General features: G+C 39.5%; 2 protein-coding genes across 3 annotated transcripts; one reads left to right on the top strand and one right to left on the bottom strand.

Annotated features, from left to right (window-relative positions):
- Nucleotides 1–3,094: 3,094 nt before the first annotated feature.
- On the top strand, nt 3,095–5,272 carry slc25a4 (solute carrier family 25 member 4). Its single transcript, XM_049571520.1, has 4 exons — nt 3,095–3,300; nt 3,921–4,407; nt 4,505–4,645; nt 4,752–5,272. The coding sequence occupies exons 1-4, from the start codon at nt 3,190–3,192 to the stop codon at nt 4,907–4,909; spliced, it is 897 nt and encodes a 298-aa protein (XP_049427477.1). The 5' UTR covers nt 3,095–3,189; the 3' UTR covers nt 4,910–5,272.
- A 26-nt stretch (nt 5,273–5,298) lies between these two features.
- On the bottom strand, nt 5,299–13,610 carry cfap97 (cilia and flagella associated protein 97). Of its 2 annotated transcripts, none has more exons than XM_049571518.1 (5): nt 13,439–13,610; nt 11,626–12,587; nt 10,960–11,240; nt 7,431–7,593; nt 5,299–6,660 (listed from the first exon to the last, which is right to left on the bottom strand). In XM_049571518.1, exons 2-5 carry the CDS (start codon nt 12,569–12,571, stop codon nt 6,536–6,538), a joined length of 1,515 nt encoding a protein of 504 aa, XP_049427475.1. In that variant the 5' UTR covers nt 12,572–12,587; nt 13,439–13,610; the 3' UTR covers nt 5,299–6,535. The 2 variants fall into 2 exon arrangements, with proteins under 2 accessions (XP_049427475.1, XP_049427476.1); XM_049571519.1 differs by having other exon boundaries at nt 5,299–6,657.
- Between the last annotated feature and the right edge of the window lie 1,275 nt (nt 13,611–14,885).

The following is a 14,885-nucleotide window of genomic DNA, read 5'->3' as shown; positions in this document are numbered from 1 at the left end:
GCTGCTTCACAGATAAAATCAGTGACTGTATTGGAACTGTGCGTAACGGCTTTGTGGATGCATGTTTATGTGTGTGGCGGGGGGTCGAACTGTCTGACACCTGCAGCTCTTCATACTCAAAATGCAAATCCAAGCCCACACCCCCTCCACGACCCCTCCTTCCATCTCCGAGATCCGAGGTTACTGAGCAACGACTTTCGCAAATCTAGATCAGATTTAAATAATAGAACAAAAAGAATCTCAACGGCACGAAAGAAGAAGTTATGTTTTTTTCTGGAAACAATATGAGGGGCTAATTTTCTGATCTGTTCCAATCAAGAACATAGTTACCAGATATTTCTAGATGATAATTAATACATGAGCAACTGTTGATTAAAAAACTCTCTGAGTCTATAATCATAAAATCTGTAATGACAATGCAGAGAATTTAAGAAGTATATGCCATGTTGCCAAATAAGATTGAAAGCTGCATAAGTAATGTCTGTAAATTTAAATAATGGTGCACAACTCAGGATGAAGATGCTTCAGAGGACAAATATGTGAATCAGAGAAACTGATTTACCAAGAAGCTGAAAAAACTATGACTCTTACTCGCCTAAAAGCAGCTGCAAGCCCCTGTGTCAGCGAGCACCTGCCTATCCGAAGGGCTGAAGTGAACAAGATGCTGAATCCCGACCCAGCTCTGAGGTTGCAGCTGAGCCTGACCTCTGACCTGGCTGGTGGGGGCTACTCAAGAATATTTCCCCATGGGTAACAAGTAAAGTGGTGCATTATTTGTATTGTTGTGAGTAGAGAGTGGAGTAAATGAGTAAAAGCACCTGTTCCACTGGGTACCACATTTGCACTGTGGGGATGTGATTGATGCCCTTCAATGTGACTCAGCTCTCTAGTGCCACCCACTGATGATTCTAGAGAGCACAATACAGCAGCATGGACCACAGACTGAGAGATTCAGATAAGCAACAACTACAGATCTGGAAGCGAGGTCACGGCTTTCTTCTAACACTGTTAGTGACAGGCTCTGACATCCCAGTTAAATCTTCTTCAGAAATTAATATATAGTGGAAACATAATCTATAAAAAACAAACTACAGTTATGTCATAAGAATTAGTGAGGTGATGTCTCATCACGGAGCAACTTTGGGAGAGTACAACATTTATGTAGGCAGAGTAGTTTTTACATATCATAATTAGTATTGGTCTTTGTAATAATTTTAACATCATCACCATCATCATCATTATTGAGGTTTTATCATCTTGCCATTATCCTGCTAGGAAACTTTGAAACTTATGTTTGCCTATGAGTGAACACAGTCAAGCAGCGCCATCCAGTGGTCATGAGATGGCAGTCCTGAGGAGGGTGAAACCTCAAAAACTTCATTTTAATGTATTCTCATTTTAGTTAAATTCAATACATGTTTGCAATTTTGTGAAACTTCATCTTTTTCTTTAAATCTGGATTTTACATTTGACACTGCTATGATGATTTTTTGACGTGAGATGGTTGATGGTTTGAAATATTGAATTTTTATAGACCTGACCTGTGTATGAGATGACTGACGGAAAATTGTGAACAAAATACATGATATGGAACTGTTAACCCACAGACTAAGGAGAAATGGACAGTGTTGACATGTCAACGACAAGACGCAAGAGACTGAGTAACTGCCTATGTCACAGAGATGATTAGCTTTTGAGAAACAGAGCAATCCGGACATTTTGAATTATTTCTATACTTATGTCTGTTTGTTTGTATTCTGCTTTGTACCACCCCTCCTTCTCTACCTTTTTTTCACATCTTGTCAAATCAATTAAAATAAAATGTAATAAAAAGAAATGTGATCTGAGATAACTTTTATAATATGGCGTTATATGAATTACAAAAAATGACTTGATGAAGCCGATTTTGTTTGTAAAGGCCTACATTTTTTTTTGTTTTCATAAAAAAAAAAAAAAAAGAAATCTTTGTTGTGCTTCTGGTCACCAGAAAATGTGTCACTGCAAATTGGCTGTATTTGATATCCCCACATGAATGAAGCAGTCTCTGAATCCAGCCACGTTGGACTGGATGTCCTGCGTCTCTCAGGCATCTTGGCTCCGTTCATATTGCTTTGGATCATATTGCGTTTTCGTGTCAGTTCTGCGTATCTGCACGTGGCATTTGTGATGTCAAGTCAGCCGGAATAAGACTTCCGGTGCGACAGAGCAAAGCAAACTTGGCTAAAATTATGTCGTTGCTTTTTGTGACGCTGGTGGCATCTTATTTTGAAAACAAAATTTCCGTTTTCCGTTCCTACTCCCCGTCCTACCTCGAGCTGACTTGACACGGGGTTTCAACAGGTGCCAAAAGTGAATGTGCAGCAAAACTGTCAGTGAGCTGAGGGGAAAAGTCCAGTCTAAAATAAAATATAATAAAATGAAATAAAAGCAAGTTGTTGGTGGTGATTTAACTGAATACTCTCTGTCCTCTAAGTCTCCCATCCATTCGACCCCTGACCCAGAATCAACAGGTTGTATTTCAATCTAAAGTGGCACACCCCCTTATACTAATGAAAATAGGTTCTAACTCTATATTTTCTTTAGTAGCATAAAGCATATTGATGTGACCAAAAAATGAGAGAAATGAAGTCACTGTGTCTTTATATGGCAGGGTCATACCACACCTCTGCTATGAAATGTTAAAAATGGTCTGTACTCTGCAGGACGATAGTAAAGAGTGCACCACAGCTGAGATGCACTACATAATACACTTTTCTTTATTTTAAGGCCTCTGGAAACACTTGACCCACAAGTGTATGTTTGCATTGTGGATGAGGAGGCTGGGGCCAGCAGGATTTAAGGTAAAATGCTTTACCACGATTAGGATTAGATTAGATTACAAATAAATCTATGTTTTAATCATAATCAAACTCTGCATATTATGTCCTTTAAACGTCCCCGGCATCGCATACCCCAATTTCAAGAACATGGCGCACGTCTTGCACTTCAACCTCGGAAGTTTATCCAACCTCGTTTATCTGTTTGACAAAATCCCAATCCATCACTCAAAATTCTCGCGATAAATGGCGCTGATATATTAGGACAGATGGGGGGGCCTCGTCCACTTTGAGGGGCGTTGGGTTTCCCTGAGGACCTTGGTGAGGTTCAGAGCAGTCAAGGGTCTCACATCGGCACAAGGAGGATCCAACCATGTCGGACGCGGTGATTAGTTTCCTGAAGGACTTTCTGGCAGGTGGCATTGCCGCTGCCATCTCCAAAACAGCTGTCGCTCCCATTGAGAGAGTCAAGTTGTTGCTGCAGGTAAAATAATTGAACCAGCTGTTGCCTAAAGCATGGCCGCATGTTCATTCTTTTACGCGTAAAGCGTGCGTAAATGTCGTTTTACTGATAAACCAAATATATAAATGTATATCTGGAATAATTCTCTAATTAAAATAAAGTCCAAGCGTGCACTGTGTAAGTTCATATGCTGGGGTGCATAATGTCAGGGGGCACGTGAGAGGATCTGCGTCAAAGTGGAGATGGTTTTACGCACTGGACTTTGCAGTGTTGCTGCTGTGATGGCGATGCTGACAGGCCTCCTGATATGAGCCAATAAAATAGCCATAATAGTAGTTTATGACCCCTTGGTGTGTTTATTGAGTGCATCTTTTCTCCAATATAACAGATGACCGCGGTAATATTTAGTGGAATTGAATTGCTAAATTTAACCTGAACTATGTAATCTAATCCACGGCTGATTCTCAAATGACAGGACTGTGCATGGAGGCTGGTCGGTCTACAACTACACACAGTAATGCCTGGCCGACTGTGTAAATACAATAAGTTATTGAAATAGAAATGCAAAACAATGAGAGAATTAATCATATCTTGAGGTAGTTGGACATATGTTTTAATGTTTTAATTGTCTTTAATTGTAGGTCCAGCATGCCAGCAAACAGATCACCGCTGATAAGCAGTACAAGGGAATCATAGACTGTGTGGTGAGGATCCCAAAGGAACAGGGCTTCCTCTCCTTCTGGAGAGGTAACTTGGCCAACGTGATCCGTTACTTCCCCACCCAAGCCCTCAACTTCGCCTTCAAAGACAAGTACAAGAAGCTCTTCCTCGGTGGTGTGGATCAAAAAACACAATTCTGGCGTTACTTCGCCGGTAACCTCGCATCTGGTGGCGCCGCTGGTGCCACTTCGCTGTGCTTCGTCTACCCGCTCGACTTCGCCAGAACAAGGCTCGCTGCCGACATCGGCAAGGGCGCAGCCGAGAGAGAGTTCACCGGTCTCGGAAACTGCATCAGCAAAATCTTCAAAACCGATGGCCTCAGGGGTCTGTACCTTGGATTCAACGTGTCAGTGCAGGGAATCATCATCTACAGAGCGGCCTATTTCGGATGCTTCGACACAGCTAAAGGTGCGCACATCTGCTCCATTTTACTTTGCTCGTGTTTTAACGCATGCGTTTTAAGTATTTCGTTACGCACGGGTGACTTGACTCCTCCCCCACACAGGTATGCTGCCAGATCCCAAGAACACGCACATCGTCATCAGCTGGATGATCGCCCAGACTGTCACCGCTGCGGCTGGTATTATCTCATACCCCTTCGACACCGTCAGACGTCGTATGATGATGCAGTCCGGACGCAAAGGAGGTGAGCCTCACTCAGTGGAACCATGTCTTATTATAGTGATGGATTTGCATTTTACGCACGCATCCACGAGCATCACGCCTCACTATCCATGTCCCCATTTCCACAGCTGACATCATGTACGCGGGCACAATCGACTGCTGGAGGAAGATCTTCAAAGACGAGGGAGGAAGAGCCTTCTTCAAGGGTGCCTGGTCCAACGTGATCAGAGGCATGGGTGGTGCCTTTGTGCTGGTGCTGTATGACGAGATCAAGAAGTTCACATAATAAACTTTCTAATCTCCCAGTCCTCAAGGAAACCTGTCACGTTGTTTTAAGTCTTAATTCTTGTGATAGAGTGATAACAGCTTGTGGTGAATTACAATGTGGGCATGTACAGGTAGGTATACTTGACCCGGGTGAACATGCCTCCTCAGAAATCTGTATATATCCCATCTACGACGCACACACACGTCTTTCAGTGTGACAGTCAAGCCAGTGTTTCAGTGGAGATGTTGTAATGATGCAGAAGATGACGTCACTACCCATCCTATGTCAGAGTCAGTAAGGCAGTTGCTGAGGCCCATGTGTTGTTATGTTGTGACACCTCACACATTATTTTATTAAAAATAAAGATTTATTAGTCTCATAGTCCATTATTTTTCATGCATGTGCTGCTGACATGGCAACCTGTCATCTGCAGTTTAACAGGCCTTTTTCAAAGCAGATATTTTGCCTTACCAGTAGGATGAAACAAGTACTGGTGTCACTAATGGTACTAACCGTTGTTCTGTTTAGTGTAAGAGAGCCATGATCATGTGACACTGAGGCACCACGCAAAACACCAGGACCCTAAAACTGGAGCAGTAAAACAGAATTCAGCTGTCATTCATTTTATTATTCACACCTGTGCTTTTCCTTCTGTGACATGTCAAATGTCTTCAATGAAAAAGCTTTTTTAAGAACACACTGCAGGTAAAACACAGTAATTAGGATTCTGTCTTTATATTATAAAGTGACATCATCGCTCTGATTTTTACTTGTGGTATGGTAGTTTGTGGCAAATATTGGTTCATACATGGGATTTCACCAGTTGTACTCTGACACCTCCACTGCTGACAAACGATAACCATAAAGTCTGAGAGGTTTGTATCACAGCAGTTTTGGTTTTGCAAAGAACCGTTTGATAATGTGCAATATTCAAAGTCACAAGCACCACAGAAATATTGAGTAGTTTCATATACAACCACTCCCCTGGCCACCGATTGTGGCATGTACTCAAGAATGTTTTAGGAGAGAACGCATTAAAAAAAGATTTTCTGTCCACCAGTTGTAAAACAGCACACCTCTAACTATTGGAACAAGCAGCTTTATTTAATAAGGCACATAATATACATAACCCAAAATAATATTTCATCTATTCCATCTACATCATTCTCTAGTGCATCATAAATTGTACAAATACGAGAAACGAGGGCAAACAAAAAATAAAATGCAGATTTAATGGTAAGGTCTCTCACATAAACAGTTAATTGTCTGTAATTTCAATATGGCTGCTGAAGTATAGAGCATATTCCTTACAAATATACAGCTAGATAACTGTCGTGTAGAGCTACTGCAGTATTCAGAAGCCACAACTGAACTGTTGGAATGCATTATAGTAGGTCTGAGCTGACCATTTGCTATATTTCAGCATCAAAATGAAAGAAGTCCACCTTCATTTTATCTGATAACCATGACGACACAAATCACTGAATAGCTGATTTAGGTAAGTAAAAGCCAGGTGAAGTCATGCATGTAAAAGCTGCTTTAAGCTTCATACCTTTAAAACGTAACCGTTTGTGATGGATGGACACCAACAGATGTCACTAAAGGGAACTAGCGATGTGCTTCGTTGAAAATGGCAGTGTTTTTTCAGCACCAGGCCGGTCGCGGTGCACTTAGTTTTTTTGACCTAGGTGCGGGTGTTTTGCCGGAGTCAGAGGTGCTGGAAACTGCTCTGGAGCTGTGGTGGGCAGAACTGGCTGGCCTGGGTCCTGCTGGTGTGGACAACAGAAAAATATGTTTTTCTCATTTTCTGATTACCACGCATAAGGACAATGGTGTTCATCAGATTTGGTAAAGAAACTGGTTCTACTGTTGACAAATGGTTCAACAAATTTGACAGCAATTTTGACATAATGCTGAAAATTGAACTAGACAAATTATTTCAAATTATTCAAGCAAACATTAATTTAAGCAAACATCAGAAAGGTTTACAATGACAAGAAGAAAATCAGTCAATCAGTCGATACTGATGTATAAATCAATGGGTGATTCTTACCCTCATCAGTCTTCCACAGCTGCTTTTTACTGCCTGAAAATCTTCGTCTGTTAATAAAATTTCTGCAGCCATCTGAAGGCAGCAGCTCAGACATGTCCCATAAATCTGCGGCCTTTAATTTGAGAGGAGCATCACAGCACAGTGCCACATGCTGCTCCTCTTTGTTTACCTTGAATAAATCATCACATGCAAACAGCAGCACGCTGCTGCAAATTAACTCTACACACCTCTGCTGGTGCCAAACTGCTCGTGTGGCATCAAAAACACTCAGTGAGGGTTGGGGGCACAGGTGCTTTTATGGTGTGCAGTTACCTCAGTGCAAGTGCTAACCCACATCCCCAGGCCCCTGTGGTGTTGCCATACATACGTAACACATAACTGGGTGGAGAGATAGTCTGAATATGTTAAACATCATTCTAAAATGTTGGGTATAAACCCATTTCTAACACCGTGAAACACTGTCAGATCTAAACCCAAGTTACCTACCTGAGGGTGTCTTACTGGAAGGCCTCTCTTTATTAGTGGTGGACATACAGACAGTGTACGAAGGAGCTCCCAGGTATCCCATGTGTCGTTGATAGTCTTCCAGTTGCTCTGAGCGCTTTAGGCCAGGTGTAGGCTTGACGGACTCCAGCCTCTTCAGGAAAGCCTTAAAGACACATAATGACATTTTTTACCTGGTAAGTAGTGATCAAATATCATACTGCATATGCTAATTATCCTGACACACTGTTAAAGCCATCAGGTTTAATGTGAATTTCCAGGGTAGTAGTCAGGTTCACCTTGGAAAGATGTGGGCATATATGCAGTATATGAGGTCTGTGTCAAATATTTTCTTGTGGAAACTATCCATTGTTTTGAAAAGACAAGTGTGTCATGTGCTCTTTAAATACTCAGTTCTCCTCTGAGTATGTGTTGTGCCAGATTTCACTCATAAAACCAAAAAATGCAGCAGCAGTTTTAGGTGAGTGTTAAACTTTTTCTAGCATTTGGTTGATTTAGCCCTTTACCACTGTTGTCAAAAATATCCTTTTATCTATATGCATTGATTCTGAATATTAAGAACAATTGCAGCACTAATTTTTCGGAGTATTGATACAGCTGCACCTTCTTGCTGTCCTATTATTAATGTTTACTACAGTGACTTTTTTATATGACATTGAAAATGGTATTGAAATCCCAGTATTGTGTCAACACTACCATTTATTATAAGTTGATCACATTTGTTCTGGCTTTTCACCCACAAAATATGAAACCCCATAAAACATTTATGAGGAGTTTGTACCTTTCACAAAACAAGAAAAAAAAATTCTACAAATCCTTATTAAATTCTGAACTCACAGAAATATGTGGTAATTCACAGCAGCATGAGCAACACAGTGCAGGCAAGTGGCTGAATGTCATACATGCAGTCACACTCCCACATGCATGCTGTGCAGAAATCCCTTAGTAAGTAAAACCTCCGCATAAGCAATGCAAATAGCAAAAAGCTCAACAGTCGAGAGGCTGTTTAGTTGACAGAGATCATAAAAAGGCACTGCAGGCTTCTAAGTGCAGTCATGCTGATCACCTACTTCATATCCAAAATATGAGTAATTTGAAATCTCTTCAAATTAAATCTAATCCTCTACATGAATATACTTTTTTGATAGGAAATGAAGATATACTGTGTATTTTAACCAACCTTGAAATACACATAAGTAGTTCTACTTGGGCAGGACAAATGGGGGGTCTTACACGTGCAATGTGTGGGGTGGACACTTCATCACACAGCAGATTCAATTACTTCACTCTAATAATAGAGAGAGTGAAGAGCACTCTTGACATCATAGAGAGATGGACGCAAAAGAGAAAGAACAGTCTGTCCTGAAAATGACTGCAAACAGATGAGAATGATAAAAACATCAATCAGGATTATTCCAAAATCTCTAATCAGCAACAATGAGAGACGTGTGTGATGATATCAGAGAAGAAAAGAATGCAACTTTTCTGTTTTCACTTGTCAGGAGGCGATAACACTCTACTGGCTGCCTATTATAATTTCCTGATTATTTTTCTCCCTCTTATTTTTAAACACTGCTGCTTGTTTGTTCCACCAAGTGGTCAAGCAGAGTTAATATCCGAGGTGAGAGGCTAAAGCTGCAGAGGCTGAATGGTCTTATAATGTCACTCTGTGGTGCTGCTGGCCTGCCACCTGCTCCCATCTGTCCATGTCCATTCGTGTCTGTTTTCAGGGGCGGCACTCTTAGTCTGACACTGACTCAACCCAACTAACTAGTATTCTTAAAGAAATGTAAACTTTAGGAGGCAAATACCTGTTAGAATAAGGGATTTAACTGCAGAAAACCACATAGGCTAAAGTTAAGTTATAAAAACAGAATCGATTGTATGATTGTGACAATAATGGTAATTATATTATTATTATTATTATTATTATTATTATTATTATTATTGTTATTATTTGAACTACTTCACCTGCAGATTCTCCCAGAAAAAGTTTTTTTTATCTGCGTCTACAATAGTTGACAAGTAATTACAAGGACATTTGACTAGAAATATACACCAACATGCAGACATGTCTTAGAGAAAATCACAGATGCAGTAACACAGTCCTGTGGATCAAGTCAGCTATGTGTATCAGTTACAGTCCTTTCTGAATAAGATGATTTTTTTCTTGAAAAAAAGTGTGTTAAGGTGTGATGCAAGGTGAACAGACAGTTTTTAAAAATGGCATGAAGTATACTCTCATGGACAGAAGTTAACCCAGAGATGAGAACATTTAAAGAGTCAACAGTAGCTACGTATTTCAATATCATGTTGTGCCAGTTCTACACCAAATGGCTTTTCAAGCAATTTCACTGATGCAGACAACTTTCCAGTGTCAGAATAAAATCATGAGTTGTACTCCCGTTGGTGTGCACTAACCAACAACGCCTGGTAGTGAGTTGAGGTGACAAAATCCAAAATGTGAAGTTTATAATATTGCAAATATAGTTTATCTTCACAGATTATACTCATGCTGAATTGACTGTCGACAAATAACGCCTTGTATTCTGTGTCTCTAGAGTTAAGTGTTCTGCTGTAAAGAATTGTTAATGTGACACATTTCTTAAAGGGAGTTTGCTGTAATATTTTCCACCAAGAGCAGGATGGGAAATTTTTTTCAAAAGGAATCTAGTTGTGTTCTTGCAAAAAGTGACCCTGCAAAATCCCGTCTTTTCAAAATCCTGTAGTGTGTGACTCAAAATTCACAGTCTCTTTGATGTGTCAGACTCAAGTCTGTAAAAAGTTTTGTCGAAGTCTTTTCAGAGTCTTCTATGGTTGGCATAAGTTAGACGTAATACACAAATGAGAAATCTGGAACTTCTGTCTAGAGACACTGCAGCCCCAATATCACCTACGACATAATACAAAATTAATACTTTTTTTTCTTTCTATTTTAGCATTTTGAACACTCACCACCACAGATATGTTTCAAGATTAATGGAACTTTTGCTTTGTTATTAGGTCAATGTAGAGACAGACACAGGAATAAATGCCATGTGACAAAGGTTTCAGCTCAAGGTTTGACTTGAACTCGTGGACCGGTGATATACTGTTTGGGAATAACATTCACTTAGAAACTCAAAAACACACTTTTCACACTGGCCTCAGAACTGACACCACTGCTGCAGTGTATATAGCAGATAAGGTTCGAATCAACTTCTTTAGGTCAATTGTGCTACGCAGCCGGTACCTAAGAATCAGAGAAAAGCTGATTCTCATGTGGATCTGAAGAGGTGCAGTTTGTAACACTGTGTGCATGAGCTTAACATCAGTAACTCCGAGCTTCATGAACCACAAGCTTAAAGCAAATAATCTGTCATATCCAACTTTATTTAAGGAGCACTGACTGTTTCTTGAAAAGCAAAAAGGAAAACTGAAGAATTCGAGTGACTGAAGTACCTATTCTTATATAAAGGTTTATGGGTCAGTGTTTACATCACAGCATCAATCCACACAAGGCAAAACTCACCAGGTTCTCCCTCTCGATGCGTTGCTGTTCCCGCTGTCTGTTAAGAGCGCTGTGAGAGAGGCGATTATGAGGCGACTTGCTGGCCACGTGGGGTTTCTTTCTTGCTGTACTTCCTGGTCTGGGCCCTGGAGAATGGCGGGACAGCTCCCGAAGAAGACGCTGGTTCTCGCGATCTATGCGTCGGACCTCATCGTTAGTGAATGAGTAGTTCTTCCTGTTCCTCCCTCCAGGATAGCGCAAGACCAGTTTACCTCCAAGCTGACTCTCTGAACTGAGGGAGCCTAATTGGTGAAAAGGACATTTGTTACAGTTGGGGACTGACTAGCTCCTGGAACTGCAGTTTTTGGCACTTTTGAGTTGGCTTCATTTTTCAGCCCCAGAGATTGCTGCTTGATTATAAACCATTGAAAACATAGTTATGATTGTTATATCAAATCTGCCAATACATTCCCATAAATACTATACACTTCACCTTTAATGGGTTTATTTTTTTCCAGCTTTTTCATTCTACCTGTAAACTGTTGAAAATTCATGTCCATACCAAGGCCCTAACTTTTGATGGGGTAGATATTGCTTAATTTTAAGGGGTGACGAGTCAAAAAGGTTTGTGAGTAACCTGGTATAAAACAAATAGCAAAGCATTAACTGACAGACAACTTTACTCACAGTCGTCTACATCTTGATCTGAGTCCTCATCTTGATGTATGCTGCTGAGGCCACTGGAGGGCACTCTTTCCTGCTGCTGCTGCTGCTGCTGCTGCTGCTGCTCTTTCAAGCTACCCTCTTCTGCCTCTGTGTTGTTCAGGTCCAACGACTGGAGAGGGCTAAAGTCAGAAGAAGAGAGGGGGCTCACATCTGTCACTGTATCCTCTGACTCCTCTGTACGGCCAATAGGCCCCTCCTGAGATCCTGTTGAGCCCACTCTGGTCCTTCTCACTCCAGGAGATGGTGGTTTGTTGGCCCTGTGAAAGACGGGGGAATCACAACTGCCTCTCCCATTGCTACTGCTACAGGAGTGCTCCGAGTCTGCGTCTACGCTACTCTCGGTTGAGGTGGGGGATGGCGTTCGGGTGCGCCGACTTCTTATCAGTTTTTTAGGAGACTGTTTATTTCTCCCTTTTGAGCCTGAGTGTTTGGATGGTGGTGTTTCCTCTTCAGACTCATTTGGACTCTGACTATACACATCTTTATAATCAAACTCTCTGGCCTCAGTCAACAAAGCCATGAGTGTTCCTTTGGACCTGTTAGAGTGCATATTAGAGTCTGCCTCACTATCACTGCTATTACTGATGACCTTTTCTGATGCACATGCAACAGATACGCCAGACACCCTGCTCCTGTCTTCTTCCTTTGACTGACAGATGTCCTTCTTCCTTTCTGCTCTGCTGCTACTGTTGTTGTCAGCTGCTGTCACATGTTTTTTTGGCCCATCAGTCCTCGGGGACAAGCCACCTTTTGTGTTTTCTGTCTGTTTTGCAAGTAGGCTCTCATGTGGTGGTAGGCGCTCCTTTCCCCCTCCATCTTTACTGACGCTGCGTTCATCACAGTCACTGTCGAAAAACGAATGATCCACTTCACCTTCTAGTTCACCTGGGCTGAACATGGCAGACATTGCCAACACGCTGGACCTGCAAGGCAGCGTTACATCACAACATTAGGCTACTATACGTTAAAGAGCTGTGCAGATGGTTTTTCATGTTTTAACCAATGTGCTACAAATTCAGATTTTTCATGATGTGTTTTAGAGATTGAACACATTTGTTTCTACCACACCATGGCTTCCATTAGGTTTTATTCAGTTCCATACAACATTAAAATCAGTTAGTAAACTCTTGAAAATCAAAATCTGTATTCATTTTGTGACATTATCATTATGAGATACCAGTTTGGACTTTTCAAGCTGCACTTAAAACCTACATTACCACACAACAATACTGTAATACTGGAAAAAAGTGACTTGGATTTGATGCAGATGTCCTGTGTGATGGATTACACATCTCAGACAGATTTCAATTAGGTAATTTACTGAGAAACCATCAAGGCAGAAATGGAAACCAATGGCTGTGGGAAAATACATCACACAACTCCATCAAGATTGATTTGAAAACGTTTAGGAAAAATGTGAGGAATATTGCACATGATTTGTTGTTGAGGAGCTAAATGTAGCAAACACATTAGCATGGTCCACTGTATGTTTTACTTATACGGTATTCAGTCACAACATTATGAATGTATCTAAATGTAGCATCTGTAGCTTAGCGTTACTATCAAATTTAGCATGAGATTTGGACAGACAAGCTGTAAGAACGATACTGTCATTAAAGACACTTTTCACCACGTCATACACCATGAAGGAGAAACACGTTAACACATTGAACACAACCCAGCTTGATAGCTAACTAAAGTATGCTAGCTCACTTAGTCCAACTGCTATATGTTTAGGTTAGCTAACTTTAGCCCTATGATATCGATCTCTTACCTGGCGGAGGGGCTTCCGGTAAACAGTGTTTCACGTTACAGTTGCATTTAAGTCTTTGGAGAGGATGTATTCCGTTGAAAAGACGAATAAATGAAACGCAAAGCTGCGTTAGAAGCAAAACAAAATCTCCTTTAGCGGCTCCAGCTGGCTGCTGTCAGCGTGACATGGTGCCTTGTAACTAGGCAACGTCACTTCCTGGCAACGGTTACTCTGCAGTGATGTCGTGTGCTAGAGCCTTTGCTATTTTATTTTAAAATGGATACAGTTGATTGTAGATATTTTATTTGTGGTATTTTTTCACCCACATTTTTATTTTAGACGTTTATTTTGCGAGACTTACTTTTTATTTTTGCAGTACTTCCTTTATATTCTCTTTTATATTTATTGTTACGCACCAAAAATAAAACTTACGTGAATACCTGGTGAATACCTGCTTGGCAAAAAAAAACAAAAAACAAAAAAAAAACTGATACAGATTCAGAGTATAAGTATAGTGAGTTGATTATTAAAAAAATTATAAATTGAAAAAATAGATAGATATACACACTCAATTTGTTTAGCAGACCCAGAAGATTTTCCTTTGTTATGTTTCTTTTTCCTACATTTTAGTTGTTGTACAATTATTTTATTTTTAGATTATGAAATATATTGGCTTCAACTTTTATAATAAAAAACTGGAGTGGTGAGAGGGAGAATTTATATATATATGTATATCAATATATAGCATTAGTTCCTGGAAAAAATGTAACCTATACAAAATATAAATTCTTCATATGGTTAACTTACCAGGAACAATGTACCTTAACCTAGACATTCACCAAACTGCAGTTTGTTTATATATATGTATATATATATATATATATATATATATATATATATATATATATATATATATATATATATGTATATATGTATATATATATATATATATATATGTATATATATATATATATATATATATATATATATATATATATGTATATATATATATATATATATATATATATATACATACATATATACACACACACACACACACACACACACATATATATATATATATATATATATATACATAGATATACATACACACACACAAATATATATATATATATATATATATATATATATATATATATATATATATACATATATATACACATATATATACACATACATACATATATACACACACACACACACACACACACACACACATATATATATATATATATATATATACATACATATACATACACACACACACATATATATATATATATATATATATATATATATATATAGTAAGTCAATAAAGTGTGTTTGGTGAGTCAGCTACTATCATAGTGTTTGTTTGAGCTCATACTTTTTTCCTATAAAGTGGATTTCATTTATTATTTTTCATATTTAGCAGCTTGTCAGCACCATTACTTTACAGAGAAACACA

This window comes from Epinephelus fuscoguttatus, linkage group LG3, assembly GCF_011397635.1.
Source record: "Epinephelus fuscoguttatus linkage group LG3, E.fuscoguttatus.final_Chr_v1".
Taxonomy (NCBI): domain Eukaryota; kingdom Metazoa; phylum Chordata; class Actinopteri; order Perciformes; family Serranidae; genus Epinephelus; species Epinephelus fuscoguttatus.
Note: the sequence above shows the minus strand (reverse complement) of the source record. Positions and strands in the feature narration are given on the sequence as shown.